Source organism: Muscardinus avellanarius, assembly GCF_963383645.1.
Source record: "Muscardinus avellanarius genome assembly, chromosome: 16".
Taxonomy (NCBI): Eukaryota; Metazoa; Chordata; class Mammalia; order Rodentia; family Gliridae; genus Muscardinus; species Muscardinus avellanarius.
In genome coordinates this window covers 58,413,001-58,437,860 of record NC_137802.1, presented here as the reverse complement: position 1 = coordinate 58,437,860, position 24,860 = coordinate 58,413,001, and the positions used below count along the sequence as shown (strand labels likewise).

At 39.8% G+C, this 24,860-nt stretch overlaps 1 protein-coding gene across 1 annotated transcript in view; it reads right to left on the bottom strand.

The window, feature by feature from the left end:
• The window catches only part of DDX42 (DEAD-box helicase 42), a gene marked incomplete at its 3' end in the record, with an annotated part of 53,921 nt that overhangs the window by 308 nt on the left and 28,753 nt on the right, over nucleotides 1–24,860 (bottom strand). The window contains exons 4-18 of the mRNA XM_080714102.1: nucleotides 23,514–23,575; nucleotides 21,966–22,002; nucleotides 21,002–21,151; nucleotides 18,077–18,181; nucleotides 15,875–15,994; nucleotides 14,769–14,945; nucleotides 14,129–14,257; nucleotides 12,868–12,967; nucleotides 12,333–12,380; nucleotides 11,125–11,222; nucleotides 9,569–9,845; nucleotides 6,882–7,108; nucleotides 4,103–4,213; nucleotides 1,338–1,439; nucleotides 2–93 (exon numbers count right to left, since the gene is read on the bottom strand). Of these exons, the coding sequence (XP_080570228.1) occupies nucleotides 2–93; nucleotides 1,338–1,439; nucleotides 4,103–4,213; nucleotides 6,882–7,108; nucleotides 9,569–9,845; nucleotides 11,125–11,222; nucleotides 12,333–12,380; nucleotides 12,868–12,967; nucleotides 14,129–14,257; nucleotides 14,769–14,945; nucleotides 15,875–15,994; nucleotides 18,077–18,181; nucleotides 21,002–21,151; nucleotides 21,966–22,002; nucleotides 23,514–23,575 (1,835 nt within the window). The remainder of the gene's footprint in view (nucleotide 1; nucleotides 94–1,337; nucleotides 1,440–4,102; nucleotides 4,214–6,881; nucleotides 7,109–9,568; nucleotides 9,846–11,124; nucleotides 11,223–12,332; nucleotides 12,381–12,867; nucleotides 12,968–14,128; nucleotides 14,258–14,768; nucleotides 14,946–15,874; nucleotides 15,995–18,076; nucleotides 18,182–21,001; nucleotides 21,152–21,965; nucleotides 22,003–23,513; nucleotides 23,576–24,860) is intronic.

The following is a 24,860-nucleotide window of genomic DNA, read 5'->3' as shown; positions in this document are numbered from 1 at the left end:
CCCAGCACTAGTCCATCCACTTGCCCCAGCAGCAGAGCTTCCAGCCTTCTGATTACTTAAGCTGGCTGCAACAAAGTGACTCTTATACTGTGACTGAAAGAGAAAGACACCAGAAGTAGGTATGAGAGTAAGTTCAAGAACCTTGAGTATGCACATAAGCTTGCAATGGTAAAGTCTACAGAAACTCTAGCGAATGCTATCATGCCACTCTGGCTTTAGTGGCTCTGGAACACGAGCCCCTTTGTTCTTGTGCTATAAAGGAAAACAGATTTTTGTTGAAAGATGAATATCAATGTACTGAAACACTGCCTAACAACAGGCTAAAATAAACCATCTATATATAGCAATTCAATACATTTATGGTCTGCAATCTGTTATATACAGGTTCCAACAAGTTCTGTAAAGTGAAAACTTTTTTCACAGTTTGACAGCAACAGCTGTGGGTGTAGTTCAGTGGTAAAGTGCTTGCCTAGCATGTGCCAACATCCTGGGTTCAATCCCTATTCCTCCTGCCCCCACAGTTTAACAGCAAAACCTAACTTGAGCTGATAGAAGGCTATTATTTATATTTGGCTTAGTATGACTACTAATACATTTTGCTTTAGAAGCAAGTCTGATTATACAAGATATGGCTCATCTAACAATATATGCACTACATATATTTCTCAAACTTGAAAAAGCCTACATTCCTAAAAAAGAAATGGGCAACAATTTTAATTTCTGAGTTCCTCTATTAATGAAAAGCAGGAAAAAAGACCATAGGACCAAACTGGAACCATCAGGTATACGAACATGTAAATTAAGGCCCAGCTAATTAGTCGCATGCCACCCACACCAGTGAAAGGGCAGATGTAGAAGAGATGTGTTGAAAATTCACAACAAAGCTGGACCTGGTGACACATGCCTGTAGGTCCAGATACTGGGGAGAATATTGATCTCATGAATTCCAAGACCAGACTGGGCAACATAATGGCCCATTTCAAATATCAATCCATAAATGAATAAATAGAATCAAGTGCAGAGTTCACAAGAGGAAACAATCAAACTGGTATTAGCACAAATGATACAATTATTCTCTATCAGGTTGTAGTACTCTTGGAGGTGAATACCACCACAGGTGTGGAGATAGGGACACTGACCCTGTTGCAGTACAGGTAAGGAGTCATGGAAATGACCAGCATTCAGGATTTAACTCTGTACTGTTTATAGCAAAACCCAAGCAATAAGAAAGTTGATAGTGGAAGCCTACAGGCACAACCACCCGCTTAGAAGCCTAGGCCCCTTTGTCCCTGTTCAGGAATTATACCGAAGGCTTTTACAAAATGCTTATTTCAGACCTGGAAAGCAGCTTTCATTGCTGTTAGACGATCTCCCATGGCTCCTGTGGAAGGCTTGTAGGCCTCATAATTACTCATTACATTGTTGTTATTTCCTCGGTCCTAAAAAAATAAACACACCCATGAGGATGGGAAAATAGGTAAGGAACTGCCATGGCTGGGTTTCATTAAACGGAAAACTGAAGCAAAAGCAGCATGAGAATTGGATGGTTTTAGAAAATTCTAGTTTGTGAGTAAAAGTACAGTAAAAGAGTCATTTTTAAAATGCTCATGCTCCTTGGTTGTTGTGGCACAAATTTGTAATCCCAGTATTTGGGAAGTTGAGATGGTTTTGCCACCAGTCTCAGCTACTTAGTGAGGCCCTTTGCAACTCTGTGAGACCCCCGTTTCAAAATAAAGAATAAAAAATAAGATGGGCGTGGTGGTGCATGCTTGTAATCTCAGAGCCTGGGAGGCTGAGAAAGGACTGCACAGGTTGGAAGCCAGCCTCAGTTACTTAGTGAGGCTCTCAGCAACTTAGTGAGACTCTTTCCAAATAAAGTATACAGTAGGTCTGGGAGTATAGCCCAGAGGTAGAAAAGCCCCTGGGATCTACCCCCAGTAACACACACACACACACACACACACACACACACACACACACACACAAATAAATAAATAAATAAAAATAAAAAATAGGGATGGGGTGTAGCTCATAGGTAGAATACCTCTGGGTTCCATTCAAGCACTGCCCCCCGCCCCAAAAAAGAAAAGAAACCCTAGAAATCAGAACTGTTGCCGGGTATGGCGGCGCACGCTTGTAATCCCTGCGCTTGGGAGGCTGAGACAGGAGGATCACACGGGTTCAAAGCCAGCCTCAGCTACTTATTGAGGCTTTCAGCAACTTAGTGAGACCCTGTTTCCAAATAAAATATATATAAAAGAAATCAGGTCACCAAACTATGCACAAATTTGGTAATATATTATTTACATTTAATTCAGTACAAATTATGTTAAAGATGAAAAGGATTAGCTGGTGTGGAGGCTGAGACAGAAGGATCCCAGCTACAGCAACATAGCAAGACTCTTAGAACTTAGCAAGACTGTTTCAACACAAACAAAATAGGGCTAGAGGTATAGTTCAGAGGTAAAATGTTCCTGGGTTCACTCCCCAGTAACACACACACACACACACACACACACACACACACACACACACACACACACGCCACCAAAAGAAAAAAGGAACTGAGCACAGTGGTACAAGTCTGTAATCCTAGCTACTCAAAAGACTGAGGCAGGAGGATCTCAAGTTTGAGCCACCTCAAAATAAACCTCAAAAAGGGATTGGGAATGTAGCTTGGTGGCAAAGCATCCCTGAGTTCAATCTCTAGCACCATTTAAAAAAAAAAAAAAAAAAAAAGGATGGATGGATCTATAACTCAGTGGTGAAGCACCCCTAGGTTAAGTCCTAGTCCTGGTTCGGGGGGGAGACAAAAAGGCTACCAGTATATATAATCTATGATTATCTGCTTCAACACATACCAGGGTATAACTCTGGTTTTGTTATCTGTACTTACTTATAATGGGCTGAAGGAAGACTGAGCTAATTCTTAGAATGACCGTAGCACATATGAAGTGCTCAATAACTATTTGCAATTGCTATCATCTGCATTATCATCATTACTATAATGTGGAACAGAGTATCTATCAAGGATGCCCATTTAAGTATAATGTTATAGAAGAGTATACTGGCAGCTTGGTTCCATGGCTCAGGAATCAATATGACAGAAAAGAGGCAGTTGCCAGGCATGGTGGCACACATCTGTAGTCCCAGCTACTCCAGAGGCCAAGGAGGGAGGATTGCATGAACCCACAAGTTTGAGACCTGACTGGGCAACTTTGTGAGACTGTCTCACATACAAGAGCCAGGTGCAGTGGACCACACCTGTAACCTCAGTACTTGGGAAGCTGAGATAGGAAGATCGTAGGTTAGAAGCTAGTATGTGGTAACTTGGCAAAACCCTGGGTACAGTTTATAATAAAGTACCTCTGAGTTCAATTCACCTAAACAAAAATCAGTAGAAGCTGGGTACTGTAACACATGCCTGTAGTACCAGCTATGTGAGAGGCTAAGGTGGTAAGATCACTTAAGTGGTAAGATCACTTAAGTCCATGAATTGGAGACCAGCTCAGGGAACATTGCAAGACCCCAACAACTCATTAAAACAAAAGCCAAAAGGAAAAAAATAATAAACCAAACCAAGCCAGGCCCACGTGAAACAGGTGAGACCCTGTTTCAAAATAAGTGACTGGTAGAAGGGCTTCCAGGAACCCCAGTACTACCAATAAACAAACAAACAAACAAACAAACAAATAATAAAAAAATAGGGCTGTGGTATAGCTCAGAGGTAGAATGCCCCTGGGTTCCATCTCTAGTACGGCAAAATAAATAAATAAAAAACAAAAACAGCCAGTTAAGAAGCCAGTGTAGGGATGCTTTAGATACCTGGTTTGTGAGAAAAACTAGCTAGTATCTCTGATGCAACTTTCCACCGTGTAGGGCTCATTTCTGACAAGACACAGCTAGAGTTTATACAGTGACCTTCTACACAAGTTCTCCTAGCAGCAGGTTATAGGCCAGTGCTGGAGGGCTTGTTAAAACAGACTGCAGGACTCTACCTCCAGAATTACTGATTTACCAAGTCTGAGTTAGAGGAAGAATCTCTATATCCTACTGGTCCAGGGACTACAATTTGAGAACCACCACAGAATACAGAACTCACCGTGTTCTCGGAGCCTAGGCCAGGCCGCTCCCTATAGCCTAGGCCTCCTCCACCAATGTTCAGCTTTTTGCCTTTCCCTCCTTTGAAGCGAGATTTCCGAAACCAGGCATTCTGCATTGAACACAATTCAAGAGTAAAAAGACATGGTCAAAAAGGAAGTTAAGTGGGAAGTACTTTTTGCCAATGTATTTATGGTAAGGAAGGAAATGTTCACAGGAACCATGTAACTACAGACTGGCTTCTTTTTGGTAGTTTAATCTGTCAAATTTGTCAGCAAGTTTAGATGCTTATCTAAGTCTTCCCGTATATCTTCCAGCAAAGCCTCTTGAAAGGGAAATGATTAGGTAAGCTTCAAAAGCAAAGAAGTCAGATTTTATGTTTCTCAAATAACCTGAATATACTACTGGACAAACATCTGGAGCTTAGTTTTAAAGAAGTGGGATTCAGAAGTTGAGAGAGAGAAAAAGAAGCTAGGTTCACTTAGCTTACTGGAATAAACTCCAAGGACAGATTCCCAAGTAAAACTGTAAACCACATAACTGAAAATTTTATTTAGTCAGAGTCTAGTTTTCACTGAACTTGACTACTGCAGAATACTGCTAATTAACTTTATTTGTAACCTCTTAATGAAACATTTCTACACGCCGGGGTGTGGTGGCGCACCCTTGTAATCCCCACACTTGGGAGGCGGAGACAGGAGGATCGCACAGGTTTGAAGCCAGCCGCGTTGGCTTAAGAGACTGTTTCCAAATTTTAAAAAAAGTATAAAAATTGGTCTGGGAGTAAAACCCGGAAGTAGAAGGGTTTCCAGGAACCCCAGTACCACCAAAAAAAAAAAAAAAAAAAAAAAACAAAAACAAAACAACAACAAAAAAAACATTTCTACAAAACGAATCCACCTATTATTGTCAAAGTACAATACTTGAGAGGTAAGGCAGGCTTGGGAAAAATGTTGAGCACAGAAAGCCTGAGGCACAAAGCGATGTACAAGAAAGTGCCCAAGACAAAATATATCCATTTGAGAATTTAGTTTAGCACTTCTTTCCAAGGAAGTGGGGAGGAAAGATTATTTGCCTCCATTTACCTTGCACTAGAGTCCTTTACTGTTAGGATCAAAAAGGCAGGCAGTCCCACACTATGAGTGCACCACATAGAGGCTAATACAGCTGCTATGTGGTGTACTCATAGTGTGGGACTGAACCATAATATGGGGGCTGAACCATAAATCTGACAAACATAAAATGGTTACCATTATCAGAACCTTTTTGTACTTTCGGAAGTGCATGTATTAAGAGGAATCAAAGGTTTGAATTGGCAGAATGCCTCACTCAGATATATTACAAATGGGGCATAACTGGAAGAAGGCAATCAATGTGCAGTCAGAGGTCTGAGACCTCAGTCTGTAAGGAAGACTTAAGAAGCACTATACAGTACTTGGGAGGCTGAGACAGGAGGAACGCAAGCTCGTGGCCAGCCTCAGCTACTCAGTGAGGCCCTCACAACTTAGTGAGACCCTATTTCAAAATAAAGAATAGGGCGGGCATGGTGGCGCACGCTTGTAATCTCAGCATTTAGGAGGCTGAGACCCGATGATCGTGGTTCGTGGACAGCCTCAGCTACTTAGTGAGGCCCTCTGCAACTCAGTGAGACCTGGTTTCAAAATAAAGAATAAAAAAAAAGTAGGGCAGGGGCTGTAGCTCAGAGGTCAAATGCCCCTGGGTTCCATCCCGACCTGCAAAATAAATAAATAAATAAATAAATGAAAGAAAGAATAGGGTTGGGGGGTGTAGCTTGGAGGTAGAATGTCCCTGGGTTCAATCCTCAGTATGTGAAAAAAAAAAAAAAAAAAAGTGAATGTGGTGACACATGCTTGTAATCCCAGCATTTCGGAGGCTGAGTGGGAGGATCACAGATCACGATGAGCCTCAGGTACTTAGTGAGGCTCTTTGTAACTCAGTGAGACCCTGTTTCAAAATAAAGAATAAAGCTGGGCGTGGCAGCACATGCTTGTAATCCCAGTACTTGGGAGGCTGAGAGAGGAGAAAACAGGGTTCCCAGCCAGCCTCAGCTACTCAGTGAGGCCCTCCGCAACTTAATGAGACCCTGTTTCAAAATAAATAATAAAAAATAGGGCTGGGGGTATAGTTTGGAGATAGAATGCCCCTGGGTTCCATCCCTAGTACCACCATAAAAGTAAGAGTGCTATATAATCATTTTCTTAAAAACATATCACATTTTTAATCCCCCAAAAGATAACTGTTTGGGGAGAAAGAGCATTAAAAAGAATAGCAGAGCATCCCTTGATATAAATTTACTCATTATGTGTGCCATGAGGTAAGCTGGAAAAAATGAGACAGATTTTAGCACAAAACAAGCAGCAGCTTTTCTTTTTTCTTTTTTTTTGTGATACTGGAGATTGAATCCAGGGGCATTCTACCCCCAAACTACACCCCCAGCCCTATTTTTTATTCTTTATTTTGAAACAAGGTCTTACTAAGTTGCAGAGGGCTTAAGTTGCTGAGGTTATCCACAAACCTGCGATTATCCTGTCTCAGCCTCTGAAGTACTGGATTTACAAGCAAGCACCATCGCGCCTGGCCCAAGCAGCAGCTTTTCAACACAGATGTTGTTGAAATAGAAGCATTAGCAGTTAGATCAGATGAATTTAATATTCCATGATTTCAATCTGTGCCTCAGATTTTGTCAAGTTTTTACATTCTCTCCACTGCCTGCTTAAAACTTATTAATTGTATAATCTGAAGTGTTCTCAGCCCCTCACCTGCATTGCCAGATCTAGGAGTTCCTTGGAAACATGTTGATTGGCTCCTTCCAAGTTTCGGACGAGGTCACCAGCAAAATTGCTGTCCTTGGGGGTCAGTAAGGTATAAGCCACACCCTTCTCACCCGCTCTTCCTGTGCGGCCAATCCTGTGAGTATGGGTATCAATGTCTCGTGCTACATCATAGTTAATTACAGTCTTGATTGAAGGAATGTCCAGACCCCGGGCTGAAATGAAAAGCAACCAAATTTTTTCAATCTTCATCTGGAATTAAAAGATAAACTAAAATGCTTGAGCTCTAAGAGCCATGTTTCCCTTATCTAGGCAGAGTGCTTTTTTTTGGGTGGTACTGGGGGTGGAACCCAGAGGCTTTCTACCTCCGGGCTATATTCCTAGACCTTCTTTTTTTTTTTATATTTTATTTGGAAACAGGATCTCACTAAGTTGCTGAAAGCCTCACTAAGTAGCTGAGGCTGGCTTCGAACCTGCGCGATCCTCCTGGCTCAGCCTCCCAAGCCCGGGGATTACAAGCGTGTGCCACCACGCCCGGCATTTTTTTTTTAACAGTAGGGTCTTCCAAAGTTGCTGAAGCTGGCCTTGAACCTGCCATCCTGTCTCAGCCTCTCAAGTACTAGGATTATAGGTGTGTTACTACACCTGGCCGAATGCATGGGTTTGATAAGCTGCAGCAATACAGGCATGTAAGTTACTCCCCCCTCCCCTGCACAAATGTCACCACCATCTTCTATGATACTGCGCTGTTTAGTTTCAGAGACTTGTATCTTGTCATCAATAATTTGCCAAGCCTTCTCTCTTGTAACAAGAATATTAAACTAGTATTAAATGCGTCTTTTTTTGAGCAGTCTCACTATGTCACTTAGGCTGGCCTGAAACTTGCAATTCTCCTGTCTTGGTCTCCAGAGTAGCAGAGAGGATAAGCATGTGCTATGGCACCCACCATCAAATGTTTTATTTTTGTGTGTGGTACTGGGGATCAAAACTAGGGGTATTCTACCTTTGAGCTATACCCCCAACTCTTTTTATTCTATATCTTTATTTGGTACTGGGAATTGAACCAGGGGCATAAGTTGCTGATCATGTGTCCCATGCCTGGTTTCATCAAATGTCTCCCTCTTTTTTGTGGTATTGGGGATTAAATACAGAGGCATTCTACTTCCAAGCTATACCTCCAGCCCTATTTTATTTTATTTTTGTTTTTTGGTGGTACTGGGGTTCCTGGAAGCCCTTCTACCTCTGGGCTACATTCCCAGACCTATTTTATATATTTTTAAAATTTGGAAACAGGGTCTCTTAAGCCAGGAAGGCTGGCTCCGAACCAGCGCAATCCTCCTGTCTCCGACTCCCAAGCGCGGGGATTACAAGTGTGCGCCACCACGCCCAGCCCTATTTTATTTTTGAAACAAAGTCTTGCTAGGTTGATGAGAGGCTATTTGCTAAGGATGTCCTCGAACCTGTGATCCTTCTGTCTCAGCCTCAAAGTACTGGGATTATAGGAGTGTGCCACCACACCCAGCATAAATGTTTTCCTTTTTGTTTGTGTTCGGTAATAGGATGGATTGAACCCAGTGGCATTCTACCTCTGAGCTACACGCCCAGCCCTTTTTTTTTTTTTTTTAATCTTGAAACAAGTTCTCCCTACACTGGAGAGACTAGCTACTTGGTCAGGCTGTCCCTGAACCTGCAATTCTCTTGTCTCAGCCTCCCAAGTACTGGGATCACAGGTGTGCACCAAGCCTAGCTAATATATTTCTTTTCTTTTCTTTTTGGTGGTATTAGGGTTCCTGGAAGCACTTCTACCTCTGGGCTACACTCCCAGACCTATTTTATATTTTTTGAAACAGGGTCTCTTAAGCCAGCGCGGCTGGTTCGAACCAGCGCGATCCTCCTGTCTCCGCCTCCCAAGCACGGGGATTACAAGCGTGCGCCACCACGCCCGGCTTAATATATTTCTTAAAGCTGAGAAATTCTCTCCTTTCTGTTAGAATACCAATTGTTAGTTGGGTACAATGGCACATGTCTATGATCCCAGTGCTTGGGAGGCTGAGACAAGAGGATCCGAGTTCCCAGACAGCCTAAGTCACTACTTAGTGAGGCCCTATGCACTCAGTGAGACCATTTCAAAATAAAGAATAAAACATAGGGCTATGGTTGTAGCTGGAAGGTAGAATATCCCTGAGTTTCATCTGCCATCTCTCTCTCTGTCTGTGTCTGTGTCTCTCTGTCTCTCTCTCACACACACACACACACACACACACACACACACACACACACACACACACCACACCACACACCACACACACCCCCTCAGCAGAACAAAGCCAAGTTCAAAAACTTTTCTGATGTTGATTGAAGTATGTCCAACTAATGGTGATCAAAGTAAGGTACCTACTATAATCAGACACACAGTATGGGCAAAACCTTTCTTCTCTCAATTGTCCTCTAGCTGTAGAGAAACTGATCAAAAAGTGAAAGAGATACTATGATCAAGTAAAAAATGGTATTCAGAGCTCCATGCCGCAATCACTGTGCTGAACTGCTGCTCTGCAAGGCAAGGCCAACCAGCCCAACTGAGTTTTTGTCCTGCTTGGACATTACAGGTCTAACTACAGGATAATACAGCACCCTTACAAAAAGGGACTATGGCTACTGTGAAATTTATACTCTACCTGCAACATCTGTGGCCACGAGTACTGGGATGTCTTTTTTCTTAAAGTCTGAGATGACCTTGTTTCTCTCACTCTGATCCATGTCCCCATGGAGTAGTCCAAGATTATGCCCTTCCTGCTTAAGATTATTGGCTAGCTCTTCAGCATTGGCTTTTTTAGTAACAAACAGAAGGACACTCCCTGAAGAAGTAAACTCCACCAGACGCCGGGTAAGCCAGTTCCATTTACTAGGTCCCGAATGGAGAATCTCCACAATTTGTGTCACATCTTCATTTGCCTAGAAGGACAAAATAACACAGGTAGGTGGATTATGATGTTGGTACCTGCATGTGAAAGAACCTCAAATAATCGCTGTTCTCTTTGAGCCTTCCTTTAGCATGTCAAGTGCAGCTAAAATCTTCTCTTCCCTCAAATAACCTAGCTACCCACATCTCCCTGATACATACATATTCCTATCTAACTTATATGTCCCAATACTTTGTTCCCAAACATAAAAAAAAAAATGACAAATATTTGAGGGGATGGATATGCCAATTACCCTAATCTGACCATTACGCATTATATACATGTATTGAAAAGTTACTCTGTACTACATACATATGTACAATCATTATTATGTCAAATATGCAGTTTATTTTTTTACTCAATATGGAACTCAGAGGGATTCTACCTCCAAGATACACCCCCAGCCCTATTTTTTATTCTTTATTTTGAAATAGTGTCTCCCTGATTTGCAAAGGGTCTAAGTAGCTAAGGCTGTCCACAAACTGTGATCTTCCTGTCTCAGCCCCCCAACTACTGGGATTATAAGTGTGTGCCACCATGCCTGGCTAAACATGTAGTTTTTAAAAGTAAAAAAGCAAATCAAACCAATCAATCCAACAAACATGGTAAGCAACTTAATGAATTCTCTTAAGCAGCCTTTAAAAGACTTCTAAACCCCAATTGAGAAATTTTTCACATAGGCATATATACAGGTAACATATCAAACCTTAACTTATTCTCACGAAGTCATCCCACCCAACCCTGTGCAGGCCCAGGCTTCATTTAAAATGTTAGTTCTGTCCTAACTTACAGTCATCCAGGCAGACCTTTTTGATTCTTTTTTTTTTGCAGTAACTGGGATGGAACTCAGGGGCATTTTACCTCCGAGCTACACCCCCAGTCCTATTTTTTATTCTTTATTTTGAAACAGGGTCTCATTGAATTGCAAAGGGCCTCATTAAGTAGCTGAAGCTGTCCGCAAACCCGGATCCTCCTATGTCAGCCTCCCAAATGCTGGGGTTACAGGCATTTTCTACCACGCCTGCACGGCTGATCTCCTCAATTGTTTAAAAGCCTTTAAAATGAATGCAGTTGACTTGCATGTACGTTATCACTGAGCTTCAAGAATTATCAACATTTTGCCAATCTAGTTTCATTCTCATTTGTATATTTTAAAAAGCAAATCTGAAACATGTTGCCTCATCTGTAAACATATTTAAATTTTTAAATCTCAACAATGAGAAAATAATTCTGTCTCCATAATATAATCATTCAGCCCTGCTTAGGGTTACCTCTCCAATATCTCCCTGGACCACTCGAATAGGGTCAATCAAGATGTCTCTGGCCAATTTTTCAATCTTTTTCCGAAAAGTGGCGCTAAAGAGGAGAGCTAAAAGATAAAGAAAATTCTGTTAAAGAAACAGTATGACTTCTTTATTAATATCAAATAAGTTGCCTTCACTTAAAATTGTTTACACAAATCAGCTTAAACTTTTAGTTTAAAATTTGATTCTTTTAAAGAAAAAAAAGGTTTTCCCCTTATTCTATTTTTTTTTGGGAGGGGGGATAATGGGGATAGAACTCAGGGGCATTCTTCTTTCAAGCTACACCCCTGGCCCTATTTTTTAATGTTTTTTTGGCAGTACTGGGGATGAAACCCAGGAGCATTCTACCTCCGAGTTACACCCCGAGCCCTATTTTTTTTTTCTTTCTTGTGGTCCCAGAGATGAGACTCGGGGGCCTCTACCTCCAGGCCATACCCCCAACCTATTTTATATTTTATTTGGAAACAGGGTTTCACTAAGTTGCTGAGAGCCTCACTAAGTAGCTGAGGCTGGCTTTGAACCTGTGTGATCCTCCTGTCTCAGCCTCCCAAGCGCTGGGATTACAAGTGTGAGCCACCACGCCCGGCTTCCAGCCCTATTTTTTAGTCTTTATTTTGAAACAGGGTCTCAATGAGTTGCAAAGGGCCTCACAAAGTATCTGAGACCCTGTTTCAAAATAAAATATAAAAAGGGCTGGGGGTGAGCCAGGCATGGCAGCTCATGCCTCTAATCCCAGTATTTGTGAGGCTAAGACAGGAGTATCACAGGATCAGGGAAAACCTCAGCAATGTAGTAAGACTCAGTAAAACAGCGAGATTCTGTTTCAAAACAAAAAAATAATAAGTGCTAGGGGTATAGCCCAAAGGTAGAATGCTCCTGTATTCAATCTCCAGTCCCCCCTCCCCCACCTACACACCACAAAAAAGGGCCAAGGACCCAGCTTAATACCCCTGGGTTCAATCCCCAGTACCCTCAACCCTCCCCACACAACAGTTATCCTATGACTGCTAAGGTCTTGCCAGCTCAGATAAATGGTTATTATATCCTTGTTTATGTAGTTGTTACTACATGCAAATGATTGTTTTTGCTTCCATAACTGTGAGTGCTTATAAAATAAGTAAGTGTTCATTATGAGTACAAATGTGGTTTTAATAATAAAGTCTCTTCATACATACTCTGTCTGTCAGGACGGACATGGCTTGCTATGGATCGAACTTGGTACTCTAGAAGAAAAACAGTAAAATTAATATTATATCCCCATAACAGAGTTTTAGAGACCTGGAAAAGTCATTTTAGGAAAATTACTCAGTATGAAACTTTCCCTCCATGCAGCTGAGCTGGGCTGGTGTTGTCTCAATCAGCAAAGATGGTTATTTAAAAGTTTACACAGGTAGAAATGTTGAGAACAGGAAAACAAAGGACTCAGATGATGCATATGAATAAAAATAAAAGAACAGAGAAAATATTCCCCCTGCATACAAAGTCTCTTTCAAATTTCCTTAATCCAATCAAGACTAACATACTTTTCCTGAGAAAACTCCTAAAAATACTTATGTTTTAGCTATATCACTATAGTCTAATTCTATCAAGGGTTATTTTTAGCTTCTCTAATACTAAAACAAAAACAAAAAACTAGTTAACTCTAGAAAGACATGGAAAGAACTAACATCATCATGACAAGGGTAGAAGAAATCAATATTCAAAGCATACCAAATCCCATGTCAAACATTCGATCTGCTTCATCAAATACAAGGTAAGAAACTCTTTGAAGATTAGTAGCTTTCTTCTTCACATGATCAATCAGTCGACCCTATGAGATCCACAAAAGAAATAGTAAGTACAATTAAAGGCATTTATAAGGACCTTCTAAAGCTACATCCTTGGTAAAGTGCTAATTCTTCAGTCTTGGACAGTAACAGGTACGGGTCTGACAAACTTTGAACTTTGTGTGCTAGACAGCCTAAGAGAAGAAAAATTTTGAAAATTTGATTTTTTTTTTTTTTTTTTTTTTGTGGGTCTGGGGATGGAACCCAGGGGCATTTGACCTCCGAGCTACACCCCCTGCCCTATTTTTTATTCTTTATTTTTGAAACCGGGTCATCACTGAGTTGCAGAGGGCCTCACTAAGTAGCTGAGGCTGTCTGCAAACTGCAATCCTCCAGGTCTCAGCCTCCCGAATGCTGGGATTACAAGCGTGCACCACCATGCCCGGCTTAAAATTTTTTAATATTAATTGTGCTTTAAAGTCTGTGGGTAAGTGGCCAAAACCATTTTTGTAAGGCATTCTGAAATGACCTGATTTAAAAGCTTATTAATATTTTTTTTGTGGTACCAGAAATTGAACCCAGAGACATTCTCCTCCAATCTACACCCCCAGACCGATTTTACTGATGGGTTTTTTGTTTAGACTAAGGCAGTTCTGAGTATTCTGAATATCTCATTCTTGATATTCGATATAATCAGAGATCCATTTCCTAAGAAAGTATAAGAAAAACTATTTTAAACAGAGGGACATATAACTGTTAGAGTGTATGTTTTGAGGGACATATAACTGTTAGAAAGTGTATGTTTTAGACACTGTTATTGGATTGCTTTGTGTGTGGTAATAGGGATGGAACCCAGGGGCATTCTACCTCCAAGCTACACCGCCAGTCCTTTTTTTATTGTTTATTTTGAAACAGGGTCTCACTGAGTTGCAAAGGGCCTCACTAAGTAGCTGAGGCTGGCTGTGAACTGTGATCCTCCTGTCTCAGCCACCTAAATGCTGGGATTACAAGCATGCACTACCATGACCAGCTTTTCGGATTGCCATTTTAATCAACCAATCAGAATTAGAGGAAAACTACAGGCTGTTTTCATTAGGGGATTCTCAACCCTACTTTATCACATTTTGCAAGGAATTCTCTTCAAAACTAATCATGTTTTCCATACCAAGAGAGGCTGAGAAGCCACTTATACAAGATATACTTACAGGGGTACACACAACAATCTCTGCCCCTTCCTGGAGAGCCTTGGCCTGCTCCCACATGCTCCCTCCTCCATACACAGCCACTGAGCGAAGATTATATGCTTTCCCAAACCGCTTACATTCTGCATGGATCTACAAAGTCGTTAATATCATATTAATAAACTGATACAAACAACTCTAATGCAATCCCTAAAGGAGTTCTGAAAAGGAGTGTGATAATAGAAAATCAAAGCCTGGAATCTGATTTAAAAACCACAATTGTATTCATAAAACTGAACTGTCTAAAATCTTGCCTTGATTAGTTATTTTCTTGATAATGGTACTGCCTTTCTATCAAGAAAAATGAGTTCACCTGGAGAAAAGCACTGTGTCACAAAAATACAAACAATTCCCATATTATAATACTTTGTTTTTCTCTTATGAAAAGTATGATTTGGTTACACAGAAAATAGGTTAACATACAATACTCTCCAAAAGACTGGAGATGCTTCACAACTATACACACTGGCGAAGATAATCAATTTTGTATGTACTTTGTCAGAATTAAAAAATATATGAAGTTTCTTGGTCACTCTAACTGCATGACTGGCTAGTCCCTTGCTAGTCTGTGCGTGGAAGATGGCATTCTATTCAAAATACATACCTGCTGGCAAAGTTCCCTAGTAGGACACACAATCACTGCAATTGGCCCATCACCTGGCTCCAATTCCTTCTGGTCCATTATATGAATCAACATGGGCCAGATAAAGGCTGCAGTCTTTCCACTGCCTGTTTTGGCAATACCAATCATGTCTCTACCACTTAATGCCACAGGCACACCCTGGAGAAAAAAATAAAGTATATCCAATCTAAAATTTCAATTCTAAGGATGAACTGAAGGAAATTCTGGGGCAGGATAAATGGCCATTAATAACATTAATTTCCAATAGAACAAAAAATATGCTATGCATACTGGTTGTGAAAATAGTGAGAAAACCCTGACATTCCCACAAGCTTTTTCCATAGATCAGCTACTATTTATAAAATACAAATAAGACTACAGTTTGCTTGATATATAGAAACAAAATTATAATAACAGAAGTGACAGCTAAAATTTTAAAAAATATCCCTCTGAAAAGCCAAAGACAATTGTATAGGAATTAATAAATCCCATATCTGAATGAGAAACAGAAACTATTTGCTTTCAGTAATAAGTCACAGACAAAGGAATTCAGATCAGTGAGGGTGCTAAATTTGTTCACCAATGAATCTCTTTTTGTTACTTAGGCCTAATTATTTTCTTCATTATTATGCCTTCAAAATATTTATCAGATAAAAACAAAACAAAACAAAAACAAAAACAACCCAACTCTATTTCCTAGCCACTTAGAAAGTCTTACAGTGGTAAATAATTCACATTTCATCCTTTTTACTTTTTTTATTTTGAAACAGGTTCTCGCTAACTTGCTAAGGCTATCCTTGAACCCAAGGTTCTCCAGTCTTAGCCTTCCAAGTTCTGGGATTATAGGCGTGTGCTACCACTCCCAGCGGCTCTTTAGGTTTTAAAAGTTTTGAAAATACTCTTGGATTTCATTTTTTCCCTTTTAATTAAAGGAAAAATTGAGGACTCAGAGGAAGTATTTGCACCTTCTATCCACATCAATACAGTTATACATTAAATATTGTTTTACCAATTTGTCTTGTTTGCCAACTAAATATATTTGTGAAATTTCATTTTACTTCATTTTCCTTTCATTATGTTTTACTTACCTGGCACTGAATTGGAGTGGGCTGTGTGTACTCAGATTTCCGAATCTGGTGCATAAGCTGTTCATCAAACCCAAAATGGGCAAAACTACTTCCTGGTCTAGGAGGTGCAGCACCAGAGACCTAGAGATAGAGACAACTCCCAAGAATGATTTGTACTACAACATAAATAACACATTTGAAGTTAAATAATACTTACCTGGATTTGGCATTTTAGCTTGAATATGAAGAAGTGAAAACCTAAGTCTATAGCCAAAAGCACACACTAAACAGGCAAGACCACAAACGATATAAAGACCTTATAAACAATTTCATGATAAATACTTCTAAGATAATTATGTCATTTGCTTTGAAATGACTACCTAAAAATCTCTTAAATCAAAATTAATTCATTAAATAGATTTAATTTATATCTCAAAAGAAAAAAGAAAGAAAAACTATTCAATGAATTAGAAAAAGCAATTATTTTTGGCCATATTGCATAGGTATTAACCAGGTGGTAGAAAAATAATAAAATTTCCTCTCTGAGAAAAAAATTGCAAATGAGCTCCAAATAAATCTACCCACTGGTTACAAAGATATAATCTACCACTGCCTCTTGGAATTAGTATGTCCCTTGTGATGTTTCTGCCACTATCAAGCACTATCAGCACTGTGTGCAAACAGACCTGGGTCTGTCTTTTAACAGCAGTAACTTTTCAATGCTTCTCTAGCGATGCTGACATTTCTAATGAGGATTTCATTCAAGTTTTTTTTTTTTTTTGGGGGGGGGATGGGGATTGCTAACGTCTGGCAAAACAGGTAAGTACAAGCACAGATGTGTGCATGTACAAGTGTGCTTCTGCGTGCGTATATACATACACCCTCTCTTGGAAAACAGAAGTTTCCGAACATCAAGTAGCAAATACAGCAGACAAAGGCTTGAGAAACGTCTACACTGAAACAGATCAGCTCAATACTTCTGTGCCTCGTTAATTAACATCTAAACATACCTAAAAAATATGGCCAAAATTATGTTTTAGAAAACATTTGAAATTAGTGCTTCTGGTTTTTAAATTTGTGTGTGTGTGTGTGTGTGTGTGTGTGTGTGTGTGTGTGTGTATGTGTGTGTGTGTGTGTGTGTGGTGGGACTGGGCATTCTACCTCCTAGTTACACCCCCAGCCCTATTTAATTCTTTTATTTGGAAACAGGGTCTCATTACGTTGCAGAGGGCCGCAAATTTGTGATCCTCCTGTCTCAGCCTCCCAAGTACTGGGATTACAAATATGCACCACCATGCCTAGCTATGAATTTTTAAAGTATTTATTTCTTGATTTTTCTAAAAACGTGAATTAATTTGAGAAACAAGTATACTATAATTTCAAAATATTCTAAGACTTCACATGTTGTTCACATCTATTAATTCTGTAATCCTGTTACCTCTCCCTACTGAGAAGGCTTTCTACCCTTCATTGACAGATCACCTCAAATGGAACATGTAAAGTTGATTGAATAGATGAAAGAAATAATGTTCTATCCAACTTGAGAACATTATATTAAGGTTAAGCAAAATAGGCCAGGCTCAGAAAGTCAAGGGTCATATGTTCTCTCTCATACATGAAAGCTAGGGAGAGAAGAGAGATCTTTTTTTTTTGGGGGGGGGGCTATACTGGGGATGAAACCCAGGGGCATTCTACCTCCAAGATACACCTCCAGCCCTATTTCTTATTCTTTATTTTGAAACAGGGTCTAAGTTGCAGAGGGCCTCATTAAGTAGCTGAGGCCATCTGCAAACCATGATCCTCCTGTTTCAGGCTCTCAAATGCTGGGGATTACAAGTGTGTGCCACCATGCCCGGCTGAGAGGAGAACTTACGAAATTGAAACTAGAGTAGAGAAAAGGGACAAAGGGGAGGGAGGAGAGGAAAGGGGAGGTATTAGGAATAAATATGACCAAATTACCAATATGCATGCATACCAATGTCACAAAAAATCCAAATATTATGTATAACTGTAATATAAAATAAGTTAAAAGTCCTATACAAAAGATTACCTGGAAGACTAAAAGAATAAAATAAAGAGAAGCCCAAGGGATAAAATTAATACCTAGCAAAGTCATCTTGGGATTATTAGAAAAGAAATTCAAGGTTCTTAGTTTGAGAAAGTAATACTAAACTGGTACTAATTAACATTGACATAAGAATACTTGCTTAACGATGGTCTTACCCGCAGATTGAGCTTATGCCGGAGATCTATTAACTGCTGCGGAGTGAGGTTGGTTATTTCCTCATGCTCATTGTAAAAATTTTTTTCAAATGGTGGGTAGTCAATCTGCAGGTCCAATTATTCAAAGTTAGTCTAGAATTCAAGAGTCAATTCTGTAAGTTTGATTTTAATGCAAAACAATCTTTTACAAATATTACACAAAGCCTTCCCACTAAAAAAAACAAAGGAAATCATTTATTCTTGATACACATCCCCCCAAATACAGCATGCATATATATTTTTTTTCTTTTCTTTTTTTTTGGTCGTACTTGGGGTAGAACCCAGAGGCTTTCTACTTCCAGGCTATACTCCCAGATCTATTTTATATTTTATTTGGAAACAGGGTCTCACTAAGTTGCTGAGAGCCTCACTAAGTAGCTGAGGCTGGCTTCGAACCTATGCAATCCTCCTGTCTCACCCTCCCAAGCACGAGGATTACAAGCCTGCGCCAACATGCCCGGCCAGCCTATATTTTAATTTTTATACTTTTCCCTATTCCTAATCTTATTTATTTATTTTAGGGGCACTGAACATCGAACCCAGGGACATTCTACCTCTGAACTATAGCCCTAAACCTTTTATGTTTTTTGCTTTCAAACAAGCTCTCCCTAAATTGCTGAGGCTGGCCTCAAACCTGCAGTCCTCCTGTCTCAATCTCCCAAGTACTAAGATTACAGACAGACTGTGTGAACATGACCAGCCTTATCACTACGTTTTTATTTTTTTCCAGTACTGGGGATTGAACTCAGGGACATTCTACCTCCAAGCTACACCCCCCAGCCCTACTTTTTATTCTTTTTACTTTTGAAACAGGGTCTGAATAAGTTGCAGAGGGCCTTACTAATACTCCTGTCTCAGCCTCCCAAGTACTGGGATTACAAGTGTGAAGTGTAGCTCAGAGGTAGAATACCCCCGGGTTCAATCACCAGCACCACAAAAAAATAAATTCTTAATATTTCTTTTGTGTGTGTGGTATTGGGGATTGAACACCGGGACATTCTACCTGAGCTACACCAGCTGCCCTGTTTTTTTGAGGAAGGAACCCAGGGGCATTGTACCTCTGAGCTAAGCTACACCCCCATCCCTATTTTTTATTCTTTATTTTAAAACTTGAGTTGCAAAGGGCCTTGCTAAGCAGCTGAGGCTGTCCATGAACCTCAAGTGTCAGCCTCCTGAATGCTGGGATGATTACAAATATGTATCACCACACACTATTTTTAATTTTTAAACAGGGTCTTACTAAGCTGTGGAAGGCCTAAGATGCTAAGGTTGGCCACAAACTTGTAATCTTCCTGTCTTAGCCTCCCAAATTCTGGGATTACAGATATGTGCCACCACGCTCTATTACTTATTAAATTTTTTGGTGGCACTGGGGATTGAACCCAGGGGCATTCTACCTCTGAGCTATGTCCCCAGTCCTATTTTTTATTCTTTATTTTGAAAAAGGCTCTAAGTTGTGGAGGGCCTCACTAAATTGCTGAGGCTGGCCATGAACCTGTGATACTCCTGTTTCAGCCTCCCAAGTTACTGGGATTACAAGTGTGAACCACCATACCCAGCTGTGGTTGGTTTAAAAAAAAACCCAAACAAACAAACAAGGAATTGCTTACATAACTTTAAACTAATGGCCTTCCAGGTGCAGTGGTGCACCCCTGTAATCCTAGCAATTTGAGAGTCTGAGGCATGAGGATCCCAAGTAGGAGGCCAGCCCCTACAACTTAGTAAAACTCTGTGTCAAACTTAAAAAAAGGTGTGTCAAACTTAAAAAAAGGAGTGTCGCTCCATGGTAAAGTAAGTCTGGGTTGAATCTCCAGTATTGCAAAAACTAAACAGAAGTATCAGAAGTATGGTCAAGCAATTTTAAGTCCAAAGAGAGAGGTAGTCATTTGTGTTACTTATTCCACAGCGCCTTAGTTTTAGGATACAAAAATCAAGTATATCACCACAAAAGAATTGAGCTGAATTCTTTTTTTGTGTGTGGGTCTGAGGATGGAACCCAGGGGCATTCTACTTCCGAGCTACATCCCTTGCCCAATATTTTATTCTTTATTTTGGAACAGGGTCTCACTAAGTTGCAGAGGGCCTAAGTAGCTGAGGCTGTCCGCAAACCACACGATGCTCTGTTTTCAGCCTCCCAAATGCTGGGATTACAAGTACATGCCACCACAGCCAGCTATAAAATATCTTTTGACTTTGTGGATTCTCTGAAACACTTTTTTTTCCCTCTTGGTACTGGGGAAATCAACTCAGGGGCATTCTATCTCCAAGCTATACCTCCAGTCCTTTATTGCTAAAGCTGTCTTCAAACCTGCGCTTCTCCTGTCTCAGTCTCCCACGTGCTGGGATACAGGCATGTACTATTGTGCCTGGCACCTTGGATCACATTTGAGAACCACTACTCTACATCCAAGGTCTACTCTGATATTCAGACTAGAGGAAACAATGATATTTTTCAAGTAGGTACACTGATAGTCTCACTTCCTTCTTCTAAGGATCCCATAATTCATGGTTTCACTTTGAAGAAATAGGCTCTCATCAACCCCAGATTTGGAACCAATAATAATATATAAAAATACATAGCAATTAAGAAGCAAATGTACGCCCAAGGCTCTTTGAAAGGAAGACAGTGTTTGTTCTGGAAATCAAGTGCAATTGCTTGAAAAAATTCTTAAAAACATAACACAAGCAAGAGACTCAGCTATGAAACAAAGGCTATGAAAGCTCATGGAATTTCTGACTCAATTACATAGCAGAGATGATAAGCTTCCAAAGTACAAATAGTCTCATAACAGGAGACTACTCGAAATATTGATAAAACCTAAATAATAAAGCTAACAAAAGGAATCAGTTTGGAACAAAAATCAAATTCAACAAGAAACATCATACCTCTGAATGATCAATGGGAGGAAGAGGATCAATTATTTTTTTGGAAGGTGCAATTGGATTTCCATCACTATCATATTCCAGATTGTCTTCCTCTTCCTCCTGAACCACGCCAGCAGTTGGATTTTCTGCCATATATCGAAAATAAGCTTCCTGCAGGAAAGCACAAGAACACAATCACTCCCAAGTACAGCTGAGAATGTTTCTGCTCCTGTAATTAATACACAGTATACCAGAAGACTGCACAGTTCAAATACCTACCAATACAAGACTTTTACTAGCAAGGATTTCTATTATAATAGCAATGTTTAGGAGAACAATCAGAAGAAATTGAACAAGACAGTACTATCAAATTATTTATCTTATTTAACAGAAGGTTTACAATCTCTCTGTTCTACAGTCCTCCTGTGGTGGGGTGTCCACCTACCCTGCCCAGAGCTACAGAACACATGCCATGGCTTTACCAATCTAAGTTTGGAAGTTGACACTGAAAAAGCCACAAACCTGGAAAGGGCTGTTTACTAGGCTCTCACCATCCCAAAACTGAACAATAGAAAAAAGAAATACTAAAGACAATCATTAATGTTCCATCTTCAAATACAAGAATCACAAACAGAACCTTTGAAAAGATATAGAGGTTAGATGTTCTAAAGGCCATCAAAAGATCTCATGCTACCACTAATTTATCAGAATAACCATTAATTTTGGATTTAAAAAAAAGGTGAATAAAGCCCATGTTTGTTTGTGATGTCAGTTGATCAAAAGTTCCATCTTCAATATGGGGGAAAGCCATGTGAATTTTTATGTTATGTCACCAGTTAGTCACACAGGTAGAAAAGGAGCAAATCAAATGACATTCCATGGTGAATGTCAGGAATGGCCATTTCAGTGAAGGCAAGCTCTAGCTGTTCTCAGTTCAGACTTTGTATGGGGAAAAAAAAGATAGAAATACTGCATAGGAACTCACTTGGTCATCTTCCTCTTCAATGTCATCTCGAATACCCCTGGAAAAACAAGCGGAGAAACAAACTTCCCTGCAAATGTTCCACATACCCAGCTCCATACTTACAGTAAATTAGTGTTGAATTCCATGTAGAACAGGAACTCTCAACACTAACAATAACAAAACAACAAGCACAGTATAAACTATCCACCCATCATATATGGTGGTTTCACTCTATGAGTTGCACTTGGCATTTCTTTTAAATGAGATGATATGGTATTAAAAGCATCAATCACTGATATGGATCATACTTTTTTTTTTTGGTGGTGGTCCTGGGGATGGAACCCAGGGGCCGTCTACCTCCGGGTACACTCCCAGACCTATTTTATATTTTATTTGGAAACAGGGTCTCTTAGGACAGCTGAGGCTGCACGATCCTCCTGTCTCAGCCTCCCAAGCGCGGGGATTACAAGCGTGCGCCACCATGCCCGGCTCTGATATGGATTATAAAGAGTAAAAACTTTCTGAAGAACAATGTCCAAGGATCTGCCCTTGTCAATTCATAAAGTATTCCATATTAAAAAAAATCCTGAACTTGATATATACTAATAGGAAGAATGTTATAATTTTCTTGTTTCCCAGACTTTCTAAGTCTAGAGTAACTTCTCTGAGCCAAAATCTGTTACCTTGGGGATGGGGAACAGAAAGATTACATTAACACCTTTGTGAATTTGGAACTATAACTCCCATGCAGCTCTTTTGGAGAAGGAAAAACCACTGCTACTTACTGCATCTCTCAGGAGTTATATATAAAAAGTATGATTGCTTAGTTTCTACAATCCTCTCCTTTTAATCAGACTTTCTGCCTAACATAGAGTACTTGCCATTCCTAAGGCAATCAGCAAAGAAACACCACCAGCACAGGACAGCTGGAAGAGGATGAAATATACGCAGTAAGCACCCAAAAAGGGTTGAACCTTCACTTGGCACAGGAACCTGGGAAAGGGCTTAAAGTACCAAATGCCAAGTACAGGGAGAAAAGGCCTTCGGAGTATATTCAGCAAGGGAAAGAGAAGACTTCTCTTTCCTGGGAAATAAAAGTATTCAAGTTCTAACTATGATAACTAAAGCATGATGTCACTCTTAAAATGAATCAGGTCTAACGTCTAATAATAAAGTTGAAAATTATATAATCTCCATTACTTCTCATAACCAATCAGAAGCATTAACCCATTTTATATTAAGTATGAGACAAAACTCAGGACCATGAACCCAAGATTCAGTAATTATAGTCCCCTAACTTTACCCACAGTAATTAATTTCTTATGTTCACTAAACAATTATTTATTAATAAAGATCAAATGCTTTTCTACCAAATTGAATACCTGTTAATTATTATAAATGCAAAGACTTTTAAATCTCTATACCTATAGGAATATTCAAGCTACAGGGATATCTTCAAGTAGAGATATTTATGTACTTTAAATTTTTTTTCCCCTCTATCAGGGGAGTCCTTACAATACTTTTAACAGTTTTCAGGTAACATCTATGAGGGAGAAGAAAACAACTTACTTTACGTTTTTTCTTTCTTTGTCCTTTTCTTCAAGACGCTTCATGTCTCTAGCCGCCTGATCCTAATGAAACGAAAGGCTACATGGAGTCACATCAACTAAAAACCCTGGAAGGGAAATTTCTGTATGAAAATTTTTCAGTCAGGGGCTATGGCACTCCTAAAATCCTAGAACTAGGGAAGTTGAGAAAGGAGGATTACAAATCAGAGGCCAGCTTGCAGTAACTTAGCAAGACTCTGTTTCAAAATAAAAAGGGCTCAGGATATGGCTCAGAGATATAAAGAACTTGGATGCAATCCCCAGTACTGCAAAACAAAAACCAAAACAATCAAGAATGTTCAGATTGGAACAACTGTCACCACAACTTTAGCTTTTGTTTTGTTCTTTTTTTTGGTTGCAGTACTGAGGATTGAACCCAGGGGATTATACCTCCAAGCCACATCCCCAGCTCTTTTTTTAAAAAACTTTTTTGTTTGATACAGGGTCTTTTTTGCTGAGCCTTACTACTTGATGAGGCCGTCTTTATACCTGTGATCTTCCTGTCTCAGCCTCCCAAGTACTGGGCTCATAAGTATGTGCCACCATGTCCAGCTTAGCTATGTGTTTTGACAAATGAAATCTGCTGCAATTAAATGGAATTTTGACAAATATTTTTCAAAAAGAAATACCCAAGTGGTCTAAAAATTTGGCTATACATAGATTGCATGACTTTCATTTTTATATGATTATTGTTTGGCAGTACTGGAGATTGAGTACAGGGCCTCACAGATGCTAAACAAGTGCTCTATCACTGAGCTATATAATGACCTCTCTTTATTTTGAGACAGGGTCTTGCTAAGATGCAGGGCTTGGCTTTTGAACTTGTGACCCTCCAGACAGCATCTGGAGTAGCTGGGATTTATGCATGGGACATCACATCAAGCTAAACTGCACAATCTTTAACTATAACACACATATATCGCTAAACCATGCAAAAAAAAATTTAACAAAAATGCTTGATTCCCAAATAAATAACCTTTGGTCACTTTTAAGGTTAATGATAAAACTATGGCTATAACAGGCAGTAAACCTAGGTAAACCAGCCTTTCTTCAGGTATACCATAAGACTATTTACATTCGGCTACCAGTAGGTTTGGTAGAAAAAGTACATTTCAGCTGGGCATGGTGGTACAACCCTGCAATCCCAGTACTTGGGAGGTTGAAACAAGAGGATCACAGGTTTGATAAAATAGGGCTGGGGGTTTAGCTCAGAGATAGAACACCTTCAGGTTTAATTCCCAGTATTCATTTCTAACAATTCAGATGTTGCAACCAAATGTTCCCAATAAAGAAGATATATTATTTCATT